Below are 20,495 nucleotides of genomic sequence, written 5' to 3' on the forward strand. Positions count from 1 at the left end.
GTTTCTAAAAAAGTGTAGTAATAATATTTCGGTTTGTTTTAACTTTCAACGGATACTCAGTCTATTCTATTGTTAGCAAATCAAAAAAGTGTCGTTGACCCAAGTTTTCTATCTTATTCCTGTAAAATAAACAGTCCGAAACTTGAGAGACTGAGTCAAAGTTACAATGCCGGACAAAGAATAAACCTAAGCTAGGTGATTTGATTTCTCTGGGAGACGGGTTGCCAGAATCATGCTTGAGCATTGATGCCGGTTGTGTTGTTTACAACGACGAAGTCGCCGGATTCATGCCGGAGATGTTCAGGGACAAAAGGAAGACTTCCCGGGTTCTGCTCTTGTAAGAGTAAATTTAATGGAGTCTGAGGAGGGTACTGGTCAAGTATGAAATCGATTGCTTCTCCACTTATCTCTTTCTCGTTCAATAGTACCTACATATACAAAATAAAGTATGAACAAACAATGATAGCCGTAACTGCTGTTAAATGTCTGAAAATAACCTTAACGGTTTTGAGGAGGGCGGTTTGGTTTTGCGTGAGGAGAGTAACTGTTTTGTCATACATCTGGCTGATGAGTTCTTCGCTTCTCTGTGCTACTTCATCGTCCATGTTGAAGTTAATCGGCGGCTCGACGAGGTCATAGTCATCATAGAGAGATCCCTCAAAGTCTAAGCGTGGTCCAACAAACTGAGCCCTCTTTCTCCATGGTGGTGGTTCGCCATGAATCACCATTGGGTTCTCCAGGTTCCATCTGAAATCCAAATATACAAGTCTTGAGCAAGAAGTTTTTATCCTTAAAGGGAATGTGAAGATGTGCAAAATTGGGCCTCACATGGTTAAGATTTTACGAGCTAGCCATGAGGCATCAGAGAGATAATCAACTGATGCTTTTGAAGTATCTGACCCATAAATCACTTGTTCTGCAGCTCTTCCTGCGAGCAAGACCTTTGCAACAGAAAGATTTGCAAGTATAAACTCATAATATCATATAGAGGTGGGCTGTGGGCATATATGCCTGAAGACGATGAAATAATGAAATAAAAACTTGCAATAATATTAGGCCTACTGTAGAGAAAACGAAGCACCTGAAGACGATGAAGCAATTGTGGAAGACGACCAAACATGTAGGATTCATCATCAAGTCGATGAAACACAACTTGAGACAGGGTCTGACCACGAGGGATGATAGATACGCGATCGCACCGCTCAATCTTTGCATTCTCGTACCGCAATAAAAGATGAGAAGTGATTGCCACTCCGACTTCAGTTGTGGCTCTTCGACACTGACCTTGATGTCCCAATTCTAAACCAATACGTGTCGGCCCAACAGTGAGTCGGTCAACAGCGTCGTCCATATCTGATTGAAGAATCGAGCTATGTGTTTTCCTGACAGCTACAAGAGCAGCCTCCTGAACCAACTGTGCCAGTTTTGCTCCAGACCATCCTGTATACAATATCAACCATTACTTTAATATAAAAAAATTGATACAAACCAATATGTTCAGACACATAACTTTTCTGTGGAAAAAGGCACACCATGAGAAAAACAAATATTCTTTGAAACATCAACTGTAGATTTTATACCTGGCAAGTTGCTTGCATACGATGATAAGTCAACAGAATCCGACATCTTGACTTTGCTGGCGTGAATCTTCAGAATATCCAATCTCCCTTTTGCATTAGGCGGACGGACTCTTATCTGATAAGAAGATTAACTTTTATGGTCTTTCAGAAATTCTTAGCCTACTTAATTGTTGGGAGAAAACATCAAATGGCTTAAGATTGTGGTTTGGTAGATTAATAATTTGAAATAACTATAAAAAATCTGAGATAACCAGAAGATCGAGTGCCTGGATTTTGTTAATCACAAACCTTTCGATCAAATCGACCTGGACGTAGAAGAGCAGGATCTAACAAGTCTCTGCGATTGGTGGCACCCAAGAAAATAACACCTTTGCCGGTGTCAAAACCATCAAGCTCGATGAGTAGCTGGTTCAATGTGGTTTCTCTTTCTTGAGTGGCCGCATTGTACAACTGGTCAGAGTTTTCCTTGAAAATCCCTTGACGTCTAACGAAAATACCAAAATATAAAGAGAGACATCAGTGAACTCCATCTCAAGTTGAAAAATTAGGCAGGAAGGCAGTGACTAAATCAAAATCTAGATAGAAGGGATAAAAATTGTGTATACCGAGTTGCTAAGGCATCAATTTCATCGATAAATATTACAGATGGCTTGTTTACCTGCACAAGGATATGGACATCGTCAAATACTATTGAACATCTCAGCACAAATATGCATAAATACACACATGTCCAATCACCTTAGCTCTTTTAAACAGATCTCTGATACGTGCTGAACCAACTCCAACAAGAACTTCAACAAATTCAGATCCTGCCATCTGGTAGAAAGGCACACCAGCTTCCCCCGCAATGGCTTTTGCGACGAGTGTCTATGAAAACAAATCAGGTTAGGTTAGGCTATCTATTGCTAGCAATTGGGTTGTCAAAAAATTATTGTAGAAAAAGCTACTCGAATACCACAAGAGGTTAACTGATCACTGAAAATTCTAAGGAAATTGACAATTTCCTAAGACATTTTATAAGATCGCAAAGGAGAATAGAGAATCAGTAATGACTTTATAATAGCATCTAATCATTCAAAACTTCATAACAAAAAATTCAGGATGAAAGATCGTTCTAATATCAGTGCCAAATTATGAAATTTCCAAACATTCAGAATACTCTGAAATCCAACTATCAACCTCAGCAGAATTAGTCTCAACAGTAACTGTTTCTATAGTCTTTCTTAGTATTCTAGAGTATAATGCTACTATAAATATATTTTTAAAATAAACATTTTAGATTGGCATTAACATAGATGGTTAGACATACCTTGCCACAACCTGGAGGACCCTCTAGAAGAACTCCATGAGGAGGTTTGATACCCATTTTATCAAACAGGTCGGGGTTCTTCAAGTACTTTACAAGCTATCAAGAGAATGTGAAAAGCATAATAAAAATGAGAGGTTAGTAAGCTTCCGTTCCCGGTTCTTTCAAGCTTCCAAGATTTTAAAGAAATAATGTCATGCAACTTCATACTTGATGGTGTAACAGTAAAGCCCTAATGGTAAGGGGTTTAAATGCTAAGCAATCTAATCCCTAATATGAAAAGTAAAAGCTAACCAATAGTGCACATATTATAAAAAGAGATCCACTCTCAGGGAAGAACTGATGCAAGCCTAACAAAAGAACAAAATTCAAACACAATAAGCAACTCCATGCAATGATGGTTAAACAAGCTTAAGGTTTTGAATTTTATAGTAATAATTTTTCGATAAATTTGGTAATACCTCTTGAAGTTCATCAACTGCTTCATCAATCCCTGCAACATCAGCAAATTTAACACCGGTTGAACCCTGTGACATAATCATTCGATGTCATCAAAAACTCAACCAAAACGGTAAGAACTGAAGAAACGTGCATATAGGAGTAATGGTTAGAAACTTACATCAACACGAGCTTCTGCTTTAGACTGAGAGAAAGCAATCCCTTGCCATAAGTCCTGCAAAAAAGTTTTAAGTGATTGAGAACAAAAGCAATATCACTGAAAACATGTAAAGCACACATTTTAGAATTAAAGTATCATACCCATTTTCTAAAGTTCTTTGGTCTTCGTGACAGAGTGAAACGAACAAGAAGCACCATAGTCATGACAACAAGTAGGATTGGTTTGAGCATCTCCAGGCTTGATGATACACCACCAAATGTGTAAAAATCAGATATCCTTGAGAAGATCCCCCCATCGGCGAGAACATCAACAAGATAATCCCATGTTTTTTCAAGAACACCAAGGAAGATGCCAACAAAAAGTTTGAGGAATGGCTTTGCTATGGGCCAAACAACATAAACTGTAGTGACAAAGGCGAAACTAGTAACTGCAAAAACAGCTGAGGCTAAGAATCCTCCAACAACAACTGCCGCTGCAGCAATAACTGCTGTCACCATTCCCAGCTCAACCATCACTCTACTTGAAATAGAAGACGCGACTGGGTTTGGGAAGTCCGCCACTTTCCCAACCCAAGACTGCAAACAAACATATAATAGCAGAAACTAAGTCAATAAACGGATACATTACATATGTTTGTCAACCTAGTGAATTTATTCTGAAAGAAATCCTAACCAACACAGTACAAAAACATCGAGGACGTTAAGACTAAATAATCTAGTAGATAAGAAACAAAAGAGTGATCACCGTCATGTGCCTTTCTATTTGGTACTGGGGACCCGTGTACTCTTTCAGAAGAGCTTGAGCTTCTTCAAGTTCAAGCTTCATTGACCTATCAAGAAACAGATGAATAAGAAATAAAGCAATAATACATCAAAAGTAACGGTTAATCTTCTTCTTATCAATCCAAGTAATTTACCATTTGGTTCTCTGTAAACTCTTGACTCCAGGAATCTCCTTAAGATCAACAATGAAATCTCTATAGCCGCTCATATAAGGACCACCAGAAACTTCCTTGGAAGTAAGCAGCTTAACTTTATCATTCTTCATAGCTTTTCTAAAATTTTCCAAGCTCATCTTTGGTAAATCACTGACAGTTTTCTCAAACTCCTCTTCCTCAGATAGCTCTGGCCCAAAAACTTGCTCAGGAACATAAAGCTTTCCCTTGTATTCCCTTAATATATCACTCAGATAAACAGACTCATTTCCAATATCGCTTTTCTCTGTCTCCGTCTTCGTCTTGGAATCAAACTTCCTTTTGATAAATTCAAACGCACCAGTCGCATTGGCGCCTTTGCTTAAATCCTCTCTCTCCTTGAGATTATACAGCGTATCCCCAACTCGGTAACGAGGTTCCACCTGACTAGGATTCTCCTTCAAAACTCTAGTTACGAAATCATCAGCAGTGGCGCCGGAGCTCGATTCCCCAGATTTTTTCAATTCGCACAAAACAGTAAACGACCGGCGCAGAATTGGAGCTCTCCATCGAGTTCTCGCTGCGAAAGTAGAGGCATTCGCGTGTTTCCAGATCGATTTCTTGGGAATTTCCGGGATTATTGTGGGGAAACGAGTACGGAGTGAGAAGACAGTGTCTACAGAAGCCATATTTCACGGATAACCATGTACAAAAGAGAGTACTAAGCTTCACCAACTGATACTTGTAAGATGAAATTGCATTGAGGATTTTGAATTCGCCTTCGGTTCTAGATAAGAGCAAAATGAGCAATCGGGCGACACTATTCCAACATTTCGCTTCCGATCCGACTTCGTAAAGCTAGTTCCGGATCGGGTTGACCCGACTTCCACCATATAATTCTTTGTCATTTAGCTCTCGTTATCACTACGTCCAAACAAATTAAAATAGCATTTTGCTTTGCTTTACACGACGATTGCTTTCCCTTTTGACAAAACTTGAAATTAAAAAAAGAAGAAGCACAGTATTATCCCAATCAGTCGAACACTTAAATCATAGCCACCAAACACATCTCCTCCAAAAAAGAAATGCCGAAGCCTTCTTCAAACCTTGCTTCATGCGCCGTCGCTACGCTCTTCATCGTCTTCCTTCTAATCGCCGCCCTTACAGTTTATCTCACCGTCTTTAGACCGAAAGATCCTGAAATATCTGTCACTAGTGTCAAGGTCCCGTCATTCTCCGTCGCCAACAGCTCCGTCAGCTTCACCTTCTCCCAATTCTCCGCCGTTAGAAACCCGAATCGCGCAGCTTTCTCACACTACAACAACAGAATCCAGCTCTTCTACTACGGAAACCGGATCGGTTCCACTTTTATACCAGCTGGTGTGATCGAATCGGGTCAAACGAAGCGCATGTCTGCCGATTTCTCCGTACAGTCGTTTCCTTTCGCTACCGCTGAGTTTCGAAATTTTGGATCCGGTTACGGAACCGGATTAGTGGAGTTGGATAATCGGTCCGGGTCAACAGTGGAAATAGAGTCAAAGCTGGAGATGGCGGGTCGGGTTCGGGTTCTCGGTTTGTTTACACACCGAATCGCGGCAAAATGTAACTGTAGGATCGCGATTTCCACGAACGGTGGTTCAATCGTAGCCGTTCGTTGTTGATTAAAAATACAATTGTAAAAAAAGTGTGACATGTTCATTTTACAAAACTTAAAAACACATGTATGATAGTCTAGTACCTAACTCTGTTGGTTAAAAATAGAAAGATTTTGTACCTACTACTCTAGTACCTAACTCTCTGTTCGTTTCCCTGTAATTTACTATAACACTTTCTTTATTTTGTAAAATCTAAAAATCCCAATTTCTCATCTTCTTCTTTCGATTTTCATCTCCTAAAAAAATCTTCTACACATTCTTGTTACCTCACTCTCAATTTTCTACGGAACGAATCTTTTACTGTTTTACACGATACCTCACTTACGGTTTGAGTAAGCAACATTAACTTGCTAAAGTTTCGATTTTTGTTTCTTTTTGTTGCTGTTGTAGTTATTGTTTAGAGAATGATGATTTGGGAGTTTTAGAACTTTTTGAGATTGATGGGGTTTTTTAGATCTAACAATGAATTATCAATTTAAGAGTATAATGCTAGTGTTTTGTTTTTGTGACCCTAGGACCATCTGTTGGTGAAGGAGATCAAGTTTTTAGGAATTGTTCACATCTTTGTTCACATTATCATTGTAAGTGGTTTTTATTCAATCTAGTGTGGGTTTTTTTTATGTTTGTGAGATGTTTATGTTTGTGTGGTACACTGGTTATGATTGTTTTGAGTTACGATTGTTCTTTTTTTTCAGTGACATTGTATAAGTGCATCTACTTTAGTCTTTACTTAGGAGTTAGGAGTAAACATCAAAACTATTAATTAGCCTCTCTTCAGCTTATTTTTCATTACTGTTGTGTACTTGTGTTGATGCAGCCTGGATCTGGTTCGGTTCGGTTCAAAATGAACAATGTAAGTTATTTTTTACAATGTTGTTTCAAAGACTTTCAAATTTTATACGTATACTTAACAAGTTACTACTTACCACAAAATTTTGGTGGGTTAATTTGTCTTTCACTTTCTTTTTTACATTGAAATTGATATCAACCTAAAACTGAAATTCGGACTCCACAAAAAACCACAAAGACTGTCAAAGAGCTATAGTAGTAAAGAAAAACAGTTTATTCTCATAACGCATTAAAAAAGAGAAATAAACTTCTTTATATTTTTTAACGCCAGAAAGAATTTGATGTGTTTATATGTAGTCGCATATTTCAAATATTGTGACCATTCTGAAGAACAACTATTGTTTCGAGTATCGTCTCGTTTCTTCCCCTGTATCCGATTATGTTTGTAAGTACACTGGTACAAGCAAGTAAACCAAAAATTACATAAGAGACATGTTGTAGATCCGATTCAATTATCCATTATTTTTAAAAAAAAAAAAATATTACAAATCATTAGAGGCGATTACATATCAATTGTTCTTCCAAGGTTGGCACTTGGTTTTTCTAGTAATATCAGCATAGAGACATGGACCGTCTGCTCTAATAGACCAAAAACATTTAAGGCATGTGCCTTCTTCTTCGTAAGACGTCCATGCAGTAAAGTGTTTAAGCTGATTATTCCAACCACAATTGCAGTAGAACTCTGTTGATTTAATCAAGTTTTCCCTAAATTTCCACTGGAATTGTTGTCCGGGCTGCAACGCCTGCACTCCCAAATCGTCGTCTCGGGATTTACAATGTAAATTTAGAACTATTCCTGGACCGATATCATTGGTGACCGTGACAACATTTTTACCCACAGGATTGAATCCTAGACAAGAAGAGCTGCTATAGCAAAAAAATATTGAAAGAACAGCGAATATTTTCAACTGTGTTTTCATCTTTTTTTTTTCTTTTCTTTTTTTATTAGAAGTTTTGGAATGAAATGGTTGGGTTATAAGATTCGTATTTATAGGGTAAATCTTCAAAGAGTATATTATTTTAATGGTAACTTCAAAATATTTCATGATTTAGGAGTTAATTTAGGTTATCATTACATATAATGTATCCAATGAGAGAAGCTGAATATGAAAAGATATTGACCAGAAAATGCTAAAAAGAGAATAAAATATTAACACAAATGGTAACTAGAAATTTGAATACATATCAAACCTTACATCGGTATTCACCTTTTAAATGCTAATAATACATCGGAGTATCTTATTATAACTTTACTAGATAATAATAATACGAATCATGCGGCTATAAAAAAGAAAAAAAAAAAAGAATTCTTCGGATTAGAAACTTTGATAAAATCATAAAAAGTGAATAAGTGAAAATATTTTAAGAGATTGCTTAGAAATTTTTATACAATCTTATTGATTAGTTTTTTTTTATATAATCCTCTAAAGTCTCTCAAATAATGTCTCTATTTTAATGATATTTGTCATGACTATATTTTGTGAAGAAAAGTATAGAAAATCATAAATCAATAACTTCATAATTGAATTCATTAACAATATTAGATTCTTTTGTTTTAATTGAAAGCACAAAACTTTCATTAACTTTATAAAATTCTAAATCCAACACCAAATTTAATAAGATTTTAAATAACTTTTTACAAATCACAATCTAATAACCCCAAACTTAAAAGAATTAAACAAAATCTTAATAGAATAACAAGAAATTCTAAGTAACACTTAAAGCCACTAAAACTCTATTTAACTTACAAACCTATAACACCTCTTAATCGATATATAAACGCATAAGTTCCCACAACAAGAGGTGTGATATCAATTACGTAATGTTTTTAAAAATTTATATAATAAATTCTTAAAAAGTTTTACGAAAAAAAAAAAAAAAAAACTACAGTCGAGAATATAAAACTATTTTACAAAAATTTACTATATATGCACATTTATTTTAGGGAGGGTTTACCGTATTTAGAATTTTAGTATATTTTAGTTAAGGGTGAATTTTGACCAAAAATATGTACAAAAATGTAAGATATAGTCATGAGACCGCTGAAATTTTGACCTGAGAATATTTATTTACCAAATCTTATTGATCTAATATGTAAAAGAATGAAAGATATAGGAAAGTTTCCTCTCTCATGAAAATCTCTGGATTTACATTAATTCAATTATGTGTATATTACAAAACTTGACGAAGAAGATCAAAGTTAATGGAAGTTAGTAACGGAGTTATATATGTAGTGTGTTACAAAGTCGTTACATAGTTATGACTATATCTGAACCAAAAGAAACTGAACCAAAATCAAACCAAAATTCTAAAAACTTCAAAATCAAAAGAAGTGAGCCAAACCGATTTTTTTTTGAGTATCCAAGTACGTATACATGAAATACAATTATATTTCTAAAATATTAAATTTTTATACCGAATAACCAAAAATAGCCAAAATATAATTTTTAAAATACCTAAAAAATATCAAAAAGTTTCTAAATATACACAAAATATCCAAATATACGAATGGGATCATAAACTCCAAAACCGAAAGAAACAGATCCGAGCCAGACCAAACCTTATTTGGTTGGGTATATTTTGAATCATATAATCTTTAGAAGAAATCGAATGGGATCAAAAATAAAACCGATTCAGAATGTCGTCTAAGAACTTGTAGATTCTAATAACTTGCTTCTTATGATGGACTCGATTAATTAACATTGCGATACATTAAATTGCCTTACCAATTTTCTTGGTTTTTGTACAGGGGCTATATACGGATGTCTACGATGTTCGACTGACGTTCGTGGTCATGAGTACGTACCCATGCATTTACTTGTTTTTTATATACATGAAAACTCTTTAATAAAATAAAATAAAAAAGTAATTTTCGAAGGTTGGTTTTTCTTTTCAGGGAACATTATTACTGGCTGTTTCTTCTTGGCACCCTTGTAAGTCAAACTTACTTAACTTTTGTTTCTCTATTTGTAATAGGAAAACTATAACTTATATTACAGAAGAATATAAGTTAATTGTTTGAAATAATTAATTGTTTGCCCAAAAAAAAAAATTACAGAAGAATTAGAACCTGAAGATTCTTATTATGAACTCTTCAAGTAAATATTTTACAGTATTATGAACTATACATTCATATTACTAAGTATATATTCTACAGTATTATGAACTCTAAACTTAGTACTCTTTAATTAAGAAAATATTAAAAGTAACTTGGTATCGAGTTTCTAAAGTCTTATCATGAAGGTAATAAAAAATGCGTAATCTTTTCATCCGAAAAAGAGAGAGTAAAGTACATAAATACAAAATACGGATACGGTTTTAAAAATCACATTATCCATATCGGTATCCAAAAAACCATCATTTTACTATCCGTATCCGTATTTGTTTTTCCGGATATATTTTTTTGGGTAACAGACGTATACTGATATGGATATCCGCGGTTACGATGTTTTAACCTTAGGGCTAGTATGTACGCTTTTTGTTTTAAAAAATGATTTTAAAATTCTTAACTTTTGTGAATAGTATTTAAAAACTGAAATGGTTTTGAGATGGTTGTGCATGAGAAAATGACTATTTCATACATGTACAAGTTCAAAAGTGTCGATTTTTACTTGTACAAAGACACAATGCGAATTTCTACCCAAACTCAAGATAAATTTAAATTTCATACCGAATTAATTCAAATTTTATATCCAGTTAGTACAAATAGTTCAGACTCCATGGTTAAAATGTTAACTCATACGCCGTGTCATAATGAATTGCTGACTCATATGACTCAGAGGGAACACGATGCCTCTTTTGGCACCATACTTCATTTCCCTGTCTTAAATAAATTTTCAATTTAAGATATATATTGATTAATTGTGAAGGTATCGTAATATTTATATCATTATTAAAACTCAAACTCTAAATCTAACAAGTATCAATTTTGAAAACATATTTCGAAGTTAAGAAATTGTATTATATATTATGTTATTTTTAGGCATAATTTATATATGAATATATGTAATTATATAAATGTCTTACTAATTAGTTTGTGAATTTTATTAATAGGCCCACAGTTATACATATAGTTAAGAACAAATCTGTGGGGGAGAAGACATCCATACCATACCTAGCTACTTTCGGGAACTGTATGGTATGGTTTGTCTATGGATTGCCGGCAGTGCAGCCTTTTGGTACTCCGATGCTCATTACTAATGGGATAGGAGTGACCATTATGGCTATGTATTTAGCCGCCTACTTTAGGTACTCCGGCCGACTTAGTCATCGACTATTGATCGTTGTGATCGTGATAGTCGAGGTCGGGTTTGTGGTTGCACTAGCAACCCTGACCTTGACTACGATAAACTCCAGAGGGACACAAAAGTTCATTATCGATGTTGTTTGTTGCGTGTGCAACATCCTTATGTACATCGCTCCCATATCTGTTTTGGTAAGTTTATTTTTCTCAATTTCTAAAATTAATAAATATCCCTTAAAAAAAATGGTTCACACATTAACAAAGTAAATTATGATAAATGCAGATTAGAGTTGTAAAATCCAAGAGTGTTGAGGACATGTCGTTCTTGGTAGCGTTTGCAATGGTTGCAAACGCTTTTGTTTGGAGCATCGTGTCATTTCTTCTTTGGATCCAATTATGTTTGTAAGTCATTTTTATTACATAATTTACATATACCGGATTCTGGAAAAAATGAAAACATGAGTTTATTTAAATTTTGATTTTGTTTTTTGTTTTACAGAGTTCCTTTGCGATGTGCATGTTCCTTGGACTAGTCCAATTAGTGGTGTACGCGGTGTATTACCCATCGGCACAGGTGATCATTGCGGCGAGACAGAGACTTTCGCATTGGAGCAGATGATATATGATAAATAACTAATAGTACACGAATTTTCATTGTCTTCCAAAGTTTGGGTACTCTACTTTGTCAGCCTTCTTATCTTCTGTAGCTTTCATGTGTTTATAAAAGTACGAATAACTAAGAAAAAAAAAGATTGCAAAATTAAGAAATGAAAAGGAGAATTATGAAGAGGAGCCATTGGAGGAGGAATTGTAGCCGTAAGGGTTATTGCTTGCCCAATTCCATAGATCTCTACACATCTCCTCTATCCCATACTTAGCCCTGCATTCATAACATACCAAACATAAAAACATAAATGGTCCAACTAGAGAAGATTTAAAACTGATACGTTCAAACTCTTATTTATTGCAAACCCATTTCAATAGCAACATTTTTTTAACTGAGAGATTGATGAACTGAATTTCATGTTTATCATTCATAATCATAGTTATGATAAACTGCCACTTCTACCAATTTATGGTTCTTCTATTATGTTGACGATATAAAATGAGCTTACTTCCAATTTAGTTCGCGTTCTGCTTTTTCCGTTGAGGCATAAACAACTTCAGCATCTCCAGGACGTCGTCCAGCCATCACCAACGAGATTTTCTGATTGGATACAATCAAATATTTCAAACCAAATCACTGAAATTTGGAGACTAAAAAGGCAAAGATAATAACAACTAATTTGGTTTGAGCATTGAGCTAGTAAACAAACCAATTATTGTTTACCTTTCCGGATGCCTTTTCAAAGGCAGCGACCATTTCTAGGACTGATGATCCATTACCCGTTCCAAGATTGTATACCTCACAACCTGACCATTTCCAAGAATTAAGCTTGGATCCAATGACAAATCATAATGAGAGGAAAAACAGAATAGAGTTCAAAGATAATCCTTACTGATTTTGAGATCATCTAGCTTACGCAGAGCGGCTATATGTCCATCAGCTAAGTCCATGACATGAATGTAATCTCTAACCTGAAAGACATATAAATATGTTAAGATAAACTTCATAATTCTCCAAATGCCAACACAATATGAGATACTGTAATGTTAATTTGTCATATGGTTGCTTGTCTATCAGAAACATCATAAAATATACATACCCCTGTACCGTCCTTAGTCTTGTAGTCGGTTCCAAACACAGTGAGGTGAGGTCTCCGGCCAACAGCAACTTGTTGGACATAAGGCATGAGATTGTTGGGAACTCCAAGAGGATCTTCACCAATGTAGCCACTAGGATGAGCACCAACAGGGTTGAAGTATCTAAGCAATATGATCTTCCATTCAGGGTCAGAACGATGTACATCCCGGCAAATTTCTTCGATAAAAAGCTAACATAGCACAAGCAAAGACTCTAAGTCAGATTCACTTTCCTGATTATTATTACAATCATCACCACCACGAGGTGGCTTTTAGTAAGTACTCAGGCAAAAATCACTACCTTCGTACGGCCATATGGATTCGTGGCAGAAATAGGAGACTCCTCAGTGCAAGGAACCTCTTTAGGCCAGCCATAGACAGTAGCTGACGACGAAAACACAAGCTGGAAAAACAGAGTAAGTAAAAGCCAATCATGAGATCAAACAAGACAAAAAAAAAACTCAAAAAGGGAACGCATGTGGTGGCAATAAGGCAAAACAGAGAGGAGGAAGAGGAATAATAATAGCATACGTTTTTGCAGCCGTATTGAGCCATAACCTCCAAAAGAGTAATAGTCCCAACAAGATTATTATTATAATAGAGCAAAGGCTTCTCCACACTCTCACCTACTGCTTTAAGTCCAGCAAAGTGTATCACTGCATCAAACCTATAATAACAATAATAAAATACCAACATTTCCATCAAACTTCGATCCCCCCAATTATATGAACAGTCTAAACCATTTATTTAGTCATAAAACGAAAAGTGTTTTTTTACTTTCTTACTTAGTTTCTGAGAAAATGTTCTCAAGCGCAGGCCTGTCTCTGAGATCCACCTGCAGGTAACAAATTGACCAAAAAGATTCTAATTTCAGCAATGGCAGGCTACAACAAATTTAACTATTCTCGGGCATGATGATATTAAAAAAAATCTGATTCGGCTTCCCCATAGAACATCCCAAATTCCAGACAGATCAACAAACTTGTCAATTATATATACAAATACTATTACAAAACACTTCAAAGGATAATAGTATTTAAATAACTCTATTCACATGGCATCATTCAATATATATTTTTTTTTTGGCATCAATCAATACTTTATTAGGGGAATTTATAAGTGTACACACAAAGTAATTAGCCACATGGTTTACAGATTACAAATTAACCAGAACCCTGGAATCAAACACCCATCATCATTGATACGAGAAATTTGAAAAAAAAAACAAAAAAAAATCGTGTTCGTCGTAGAATCAAAATTGTGTAGAGAATTCACATAACATAAAACGGTAATTCCAATTTCGTAAATATCCAAAACGGTGATACGTTTTAAGCTCACGTTTCGTAAAACCAACAAAAAAAAATCATTTACAAACGGAGAGAGAGAAGGAAACAGAACCTGGTGGAAGGAGAGGCGGTTTCCGTTATCGCCGGCGAGTTTTTTGACGCGCTGGAGAGAAGCAGCTGAGGAATTGTCGTAATTGTCAACAACGACGGCGGAGTAACCACCGTTGAGCAGTTGAAGAACAGTATGACTTCCGATGTAGCCAGCGCCGCCGGTAACCAGAATGTTCTTAGCCATCGTTAAAGGAGAATATAATACTTTTGCTCGGAGAACGTTTCGAAAAGAGCGTTTTGGTTTGGTTGGGGGGATCGAGCAAGCAAGCAAGCGAGCGAGAGAGGGTTTTTATAAGGAGGAAGCGGTTTTGACTGTATAATTTACTTTTTTTTTTCTGATTTGATTTTCTCTCTACGTTTCTTCTAGAGAGAAAGGAAGAGAAAACTTTTCCTACGTGGCATGTTTTTGGCTTGGTTGCGAATATACTGGAATGTTGTGTTTTCTCTTTATTACCCTTTTGACGTTTTTTTTTGTTATTGCAAAATGTTATTTATTGTTATATAGATTTATTAATTTTAAGATGTTATAACAAAAAAAAAATTAACAAACGAATGGGTTATAAAAAAAAATTCGATGGATTTATTTAGTAAAGAGGAGTTTTTTTTAGGTAGAAGTGGAATTTATATGTGCAGAAAAATCGGGGTCACGAGATTTGAGAATATATATTTTGAGTATGTTAGCATTCTAAGATTGTGTTATATTACCTTTAGGTATATATTAAGTTTTAAATTAAATCTCTATTTCCTTTTTATCATTAAGCAGAAAAACACAATTAGAAACATGGATATTAGAAAGATAAGCCATACCATTTCGGCGTTTACAAAAATTTATGACATTTTTTTTTTATCTAAAAGAGATAGCTAAATTTTGGAAAACATGTGGGAGGATATATACTAGTGGATTTCGTTTTTGGAAAGAAAAGAGCAAATTTGGATTCAATTTTTTAGTGAGACACCGTTGTTGTCTTGTTGATACTTGATATCAACTTCTCCAAGGACTTTCCGTGACTTGCATGAGTCGGCCACGAAACGTATGACGATGATGATGATATCGTCTTCTTTTTATCACCTTTTTCTCTGTTAATTCAGATTTATAGTTTTCTTACAATTCTCGTGAATGTTCTAAAGAAATCAATATACAGAGGTGGATACATGTAAATCATTTAGGTTGGAAAATCAAATTTGCTTTTATTTTCTACGAAAGTTGGATATTTTCCTTTTTCTTGGGATAAGTCTAAGCAACGGAATAATAACCATTTTGAGAACTGAGAAGTGCGGTTCATTTTCACAGCTCCGCTTTGTCAAATAAAGTGCGTAGAAAACAAAATTAAGAGTAAGGCTAAAAGTCAAAAACACAAGGACCACTGCCACTTGTCCACTTTGCTAGTAAAATCTTCAATGTTAATATATACACTGAATACACAAGTTTAACTTCGAAATCTTTATTAATTAATCTCAAGTAAACCATATACTAGTTTTATCATTTTTGTACTAGATGATTGCCAAATTTCTATAATATTTGTTTGTTTATGAAGCAGTCCCCATACTCAACTACATATGTATATATTTATGTCGGTAATACGTGTGGCCAAAGTATACAGTAATATTTTTCTCGTCACATATGAAAGTTGTATATTACTATATTACAAACGATTAGAATATGAGTTGACCAGTTAAGTCTGTTTTGTAAACTGATTAGGTCAAACCAAAAAAAAAGAAGACAAAAAGAGTCAGTTATGGAGTCTTTGTGCCATTACATGATCTTGAAGATAAATCCAAAAGATAAAAATACGACTGTATGTGTTAGGTTAGGTCGAAGTCTTTAGCCGCTTCTCGATTGTACTTAGGGCAAGGGACCGGACTCTAAATACCTAACGTGTGGTGAACGCATTGAAAACGTAAGATATTTTGTTTGGTTCAGTTTTTGGAATATGCCATAATTACTTAGATCATAATATATTGTTTCTTTAGCAATTGCATCTTCGAAAGAAAGAAAAGTGGAATTAGGCTAGTAATGGCCAAAGTAACGAGAGAAAAAGCACCCAATTACTTTCGCCTGAATCAACTGAGGTAAACAATGTATACAACTAGACAAGTAACGGGAAATGCAAAATAACGTTACCAAAAAAAAGTGGAGGTGCGGGGAATCGAACCCCGTGCCTCTCGCATGCGAAGCGAGCGCTCTACCATATGAGCTACACCCCCAACTTTGCTTATTAGCATGCTACAACAATATTAGTTTGTAATAACAATTTTAAAGTGAATCGTTATTATTAGAACACAATTTTATAGTGAAACGTTTCCAGACAGACATTTTTGACAACACTCACGTAGGGTCGACATGTGAGTCACCAGAAGTGCAAACGCCAATGAAACCGGAAACCTTTAAATTCAGGCTTTTTCGACGAGACGTTACTCACGTGACGTAGAGGTATAACATGTGATTGACAGGAAATGCAAATAAGAATGAATTTTTCTTCTTATTATTTCCTTAGATGCAATTGTAAGATACTAACAAGTAACAAGTAATAGAGTCACGAAAGATTGATCAAAAAAAAAAAGAGTCACGAAAGAATTACATTGCTTAGTGCTTAACTAGAATCTAAAGTTCTAAACCCAAAAGCCACAATCTAAACTGGAACGATCCATTAAAGCTTCGTTGTTCCTCAGTGAGGAAATCTTCCGACTCTAGCCCATGGTGGCAATCTTGGAAGGTGAACTGTAGCACCATAGTTGTTGTTAATCATCTTTCTCTGCTCTTTCATGATTGCAAAGCGAGAGTCCAGTGTCTTCCTCTTCCCTTCTCTGTTTTCTACTTTCTGATCTACCACATGCCTCTGCAGATAAAGATCAAATGATCAATTATTAATAGCCCTCCAGACATTCAGTATAATGCTCTTGGATATATGATTCAATATTCATGCTCATTAAGTCATTATCAACACGCCATGCATATTTATTAGATCAATCCCCTATCACATTCGATGGTCTGGGATTTACAAACCCAAAGGCATAGTCAATCCATAAACCCTTACTCCCTAACACTGAAAGGCAGATATACATATGGATGCAGAAGGCTATACAATGCACATCTTCAGGTCCCTCCCATTAACACATGAAAAACATGAATAATAATAGTCTTGAGGAAGAGACTATACAACCTACTAAGCTAGTATAATGCAGTCCACAAATAATCATGAATAAGTTACCTTTGCGTTGACTCTAGCCTGTACAGATCTATTTTGAACTGGTGGAGCAATACGCCTGCACAAAATAAAGTGAAAGGAATTACTAAGGAACGGAGAAGACATACAGAGACAACCTTTAAGAACATCAAAAACTTGAAGTGCAGACGGTAATTGGCACCGACAGATGAAATTATCTATTATGGAGTTGTTAACAACAAAAGCTGAACCTCTCATACATAGAAGGATCAAGGATCTAAGACGAAATCCAATTATCCAAGTAACAAAAAGATGGCAAATAGCCATTTTATTATAAGCATGCAACACTTCACTTCCAAGTCCTAGAGGCGCCCAGACACTGACAAAACTCCAAACCCACAGTACACAGAAAACCTGCAGCTCTTTTCCAGGTCAACCCACCAAGAGATGGTCTTCGTCCTTTCAAAGCAACTAATGAAATATTAAGAGAAGAGAGCTCAAGAGAGGACCCGATGTGCAACCAAGCAACAGCTAGTATATACTGATGAAGATCCAGAATTCTGACTTCATAATTTTCCCAGTAACAGGTTTCTACCAATACAGTGCCAAAAGAAGAAGATCACACATAACACCTATGCCGCTGATATGAATGCAAATGAGTTTCATGAATCCAATGATGTTATATCAAACGCCAAGCACGGTATCAGATTTCTCAACTGGATAATCTGACAGTAAAAACACCAACTTCAAGCAAAGCTAATTTTATGCTCAACCTAGCCACACCCTAACCACCCAAGGTCATATCAAAGGCCAACCAATTCTTGAGACAAACACCCTAGCTCAAATCCAAAAATGTGAACTGACTCCTTTAAGCACCATCATAAACTCAACTACATAAAGCTGTGTAATTATGCAGCCATTAAGCTGATGCCCATCTAGTGACCAGAAGCTTAGACAGAAGCTTCTTGAATCAGAAACAATCGAAGATACTATAAGGACTCCAGATTAACAAACAGGTCAGAGAATTATCCAGCATTCTAGACCTTGACTGATTCGCACTAGTCATCCTTCCACCATGAAAAGCTCTACCGCGGACATTGAGTGGAGTAGCAGTAGCGGCTTTACGAGCGATGTTTGTTGTCAAAGGAAACCGATTTACTTGGAAGTTGGACCTTCTCTTTGCAACAGCACCCTGAAAATTATGAGAGAAGTCAGAAGAGAAATCCTAACAAAAGAAAACCAAGATCCAAATAATGGACATAGAAGGCAGGACAACAGATCAACGGAGGAGAACGCTAAAAAAACCGAACCTGTCTAACAGCAGAAAGTGAATTCATATAATTCCACCCTTTAGATGTATCATTTACCGCAGCACCATTAAGGTTTCGGGTTTTCTTCTGCACAAAAAAAAACGAAATTATATACCAAACGACCAGTTATATGACAACACAACAGTCTCACAAAAACAAGAGGCAAGTAATCCAAGAGACATATAATGAAGGGTATTAGTGTATTACCTTTTCTCTTCGTGACTTCTTGCCCTTATTCACATTGGTTTGTCTCTTTGACAACTTGATGATATCATCTAATGCAAGACAATATAGATATCCTCATGAGCAATAAAAAAAAACGTAAACATAATAGAAGCTATAAAATGTATCATAAACATAAAAAATACCTAACGCCATGGCGACTTTCTTCTCAGTGAGGGCAATGGTCTCGGCTATGGTCTCGGCAATAAGCGGTACTTCAGTTTCCATCTGCACAAACAAGGCAAATTCTTCAACCGAAGAACCCCAAAATTTCAAGCATTTGCACAAATCAAACAAAACGCCGAATACAATTGTAACAAATGACTCAAGAGAATCAAAAGATTGAAGACATAGGAAGAAACCCTAATTCTACAAATGAAATTACAAAAAAAAAATCCGCAAAGAACACAGCGAACGAGTAATAAATCACGATAAGACTACATTCGCCGAATCCATGAGAAGAAATTAACTCTAATTTACACAAATCAAACTGAGCAAAACTAAGAATCAAAAACTAAAATACCGGAACTCGTCGGAAAAATCCCAAAGAAGAGGAAGGTTTACCGATTATGAAGCAAAATCGACAAGGGAAAGCGATGAGAAAAAACGAAGAAGATGATCGGAGAGAGCGAGGTCGAAGCTATGAGTCTTTGTGAACAAGAACAAATTGAACCGAGTCAACAACTCATCGGCGTAAGCTACTTCTCTGAGATTTCATTTTTTATACGAGTTTTTTTCTAATGGAGTCGGCGAATTCCAACAAGAAATTGAAACAAACCGGCTGGTTAATCGGTTTTCAAGTCCGCGTAAACATCAATCGCCTACGTGGCACAATTTCATTGGCTTATTATTTAACAAGAATACAACTAATAAAAATTAGCATACAAAGTTACAAACACCACCAAGAAAAAAGTCACAATTATCGGCAATTTAAATTCCTTTATTTATGAGATAAGGCTTTTTTTTTTGGTGGCATTTATAAGCTTTGCCACTTTGGCAAAAACATTTCAAAATTACCATTATATTTTATACAAAAACACAATTCTATATAATGTTTAATTTAGGTTGATTTGGTTCTATCTTTTTGTAGGGTATAGTAATTGTTATTAAGTATGAATTGTATGAAAATTTTAAACAAACTTTTAGTTCTTTTGAATTGTAAAACATGGCTATCTGAAAGAAAATTGGGAAAATGGCAAAATAAAAAAATGGTGAGCAAATAATGAATCATATAAATTAAAGAATCGCACAACCATTTTTTTTTTCTTTTTTTCTTTCAATCACACATGTTATTTCAAAGTTCAAACATATCAAAGGAAGACAATATTTTTTAAACAGAAAAAAAAGTATGCAATACATTATACATATACCATAGTAAAAAACTAAAAAAAAAATCACATACCATAGTCACAATGATCCATATTTTTTTGTTAGGATTACCGTTTTCTAGCAGACAATACATTACTTATCTTAATTTTCAATTAATTAATTAAA

General features: G+C 35.3%; 4 protein-coding genes, 1 long non-coding RNA gene and 1 other non-coding gene across 6 annotated transcripts; 2 read left to right on the plus strand and 4 right to left on the minus strand.

The window, feature by feature from the left end:
* Window positions 1-43: 43 nt before the first annotated feature.
* Window positions 44-5,201, minus strand: LOC17878836 (probable inactive ATP-dependent zinc metalloprotease FTSHI 1, chloroplastic). Its single transcript, XM_006284901.2, has 14 exons — window positions 4,422-5,201; window positions 4,250-4,334; window positions 3,646-4,080; window positions 3,506-3,559; window positions 3,348-3,413; window positions 2,890-2,985; window positions 2,319-2,447; window positions 2,186-2,238; window positions 1,869-2,064; window positions 1,581-1,695; window positions 1,082-1,440; window positions 829-941; window positions 498-747; window positions 44-428 (listed from the first exon to the last, which is right to left on the minus strand). Exons 1-14 carry the CDS (start codon window positions 5,105-5,107, stop codon window positions 231-233), a joined length of 2,835 nt encoding a protein of 944 aa, XP_006284963.1. The 5' UTR covers window positions 5,108-5,201; the 3' UTR covers window positions 44-230.
* Window positions 5,202-5,479: 278 nt separating this feature from the next.
* LOC17878031 lies at window positions 5,480-6,195 on the plus strand. The gene has a single exon (XM_006284521.2). It carries the CDS (start codon window positions 5,504-5,506, stop codon window positions 6,077-6,079), a length of 576 nt encoding a protein of 191 aa, XP_006284583.1. The 5' UTR covers window positions 5,480-5,503; the 3' UTR covers window positions 6,080-6,195.
* Window positions 6,196-11,226: 5,031 nt separating this feature from the next.
* LOC17879214 lies at window positions 11,227-11,745 on the plus strand. The gene is made up of 3 exons (XR_002832927.1): window positions 11,227-11,357; window positions 11,449-11,567; window positions 11,665-11,745. It is a non-coding gene; the product is annotated as an uncharacterized LOC17879214 (long non-coding RNA).
* Window positions 11,746-11,784: 39 nt separating this feature from the next.
* Window positions 11,785-14,601, minus strand: LOC17878233 (UDP-glucose 4-epimerase 2). The gene is made up of 9 exons (XM_006283973.2): window positions 14,307-14,601; window positions 13,694-13,743; window positions 13,440-13,575; window positions 13,210-13,311; window positions 12,872-13,099; window positions 12,665-12,743; window positions 12,496-12,578; window positions 12,281-12,372; window positions 11,785-12,045 (listed from the first exon to the last, which is right to left on the minus strand). The coding sequence occupies exons 1-9, from the start codon at window positions 14,487-14,489 to the stop codon at window positions 11,946-11,948; spliced, it is 1,053 nt and encodes a 350-aa protein (XP_006284035.1). The 5' UTR covers window positions 14,490-14,601; the 3' UTR covers window positions 11,785-11,945.
* A 1,836-nt stretch (window positions 14,602-16,437) lies between these two features.
* TRNAA-CGC lies at window positions 16,438-16,510 on the minus strand. Its single transcript has one exon. It is a non-coding gene; the product is annotated as a tRNA-Ala (tRNA).
* A 256-nt stretch (window positions 16,511-16,766) lies between these two features.
* Window positions 16,767-19,749, minus strand: LOC17879934. Its single transcript, XM_023779148.1, has 7 exons — window positions 19,566-19,749; window positions 19,148-19,229; window positions 18,987-19,054; window positions 18,780-18,866; window positions 18,513-18,661; window positions 17,515-17,569; window positions 16,767-17,142 (listed from the first exon to the last, which is right to left on the minus strand). The coding sequence occupies exons 2-7, from the start codon at window positions 19,227-19,229 to the stop codon at window positions 16,972-16,974; spliced, it is 612 nt and encodes a 203-aa protein (XP_023634916.1). The 5' UTR covers window positions 19,566-19,749; the 3' UTR covers window positions 16,767-16,971.
* Window positions 19,750-20,495: the final 746 nt, after the last annotated feature.

The sequence above is a fragment of the Capsella rubella genome, unplaced genomic scaffold (genome assembly GCF_000375325.1).
Source record: "Capsella rubella cultivar Monte Gargano unplaced genomic scaffold, Caprub1_0 scaffold_7, whole genome shotgun sequence".
In the NCBI taxonomy this organism is placed as follows: Eukaryota; Viridiplantae; Streptophyta; class Magnoliopsida; order Brassicales; family Brassicaceae; genus Capsella; species Capsella rubella.

Bases quoted from the DNA above. Each gene is read 5' to 3' on its own strand.
- LOC17878031 (XM_006284521.2), top strand. From the start codon at position 5,504: ATGCCGAAGCCTTCTTCAAACCTTGCTTCATGCGCCGTCGCTACGCTC.
- LOC17879934 (XM_023779148.1), bottom strand. From the start codon at position 19,229: ATGGAAACTGAAGTACCGCTTATTGCCGAGACCATAGCCGAGACCATT. The intron at 18,867-18,986 runs GTAATACACTAA...TTTTTTGTGCAG, and splicing joins AGAAGTCACGAAGAGAAAAG to AAGAAAACCCGAAACCTTAA. The intron at 17,570-18,512 runs GTCTAGAATGCT...TATTTTGTGCAG, and splicing joins ACTAGTGCGAATCAGTCAAG to GCGTATTGCTCCACCAGTTC.
- LOC17878836 (XM_006284901.2), bottom strand. From the start codon at position 5,107: ATGGCTTCTGTAGACACTGTCTTCTCACTCCGTACTCGTTTCCCCACA. The intron at 3,414-3,505 runs GTAAGTTTCTAA...ATTATGTCACAG, and splicing joins AAGCAGAAGCTCGTGTTGAT to GGTTCAACCGGTGTTAAATT. The intron at 1,696-1,868 runs GTTTGTGATTAA...TCTTCTTATCAG, and splicing joins CAGGTCGATTTGATCGAAAG to ATAAGAGTCCGTCCGCCTAA.
- LOC17878233 (XM_006283973.2), bottom strand. From the start codon at position 14,489: ATGGCTAAGAACATTCTGGTTACCGGCGGCGCTGGCTACATCGGAAGT. The intron at 13,744-14,306 runs GTTCTGTTTCCT...TGTTACCTGCAG, and splicing joins ACCGCCTCTCCTTCCACCAG to GTGGATCTCAGAGACAGGCC. The intron at 12,373-12,495 runs GTAAACAATAAT...GTATCCAATCAG, and splicing joins TTGAAAAGGCATCCGGAAAG to AAAATCTCGTTGGTGATGGC.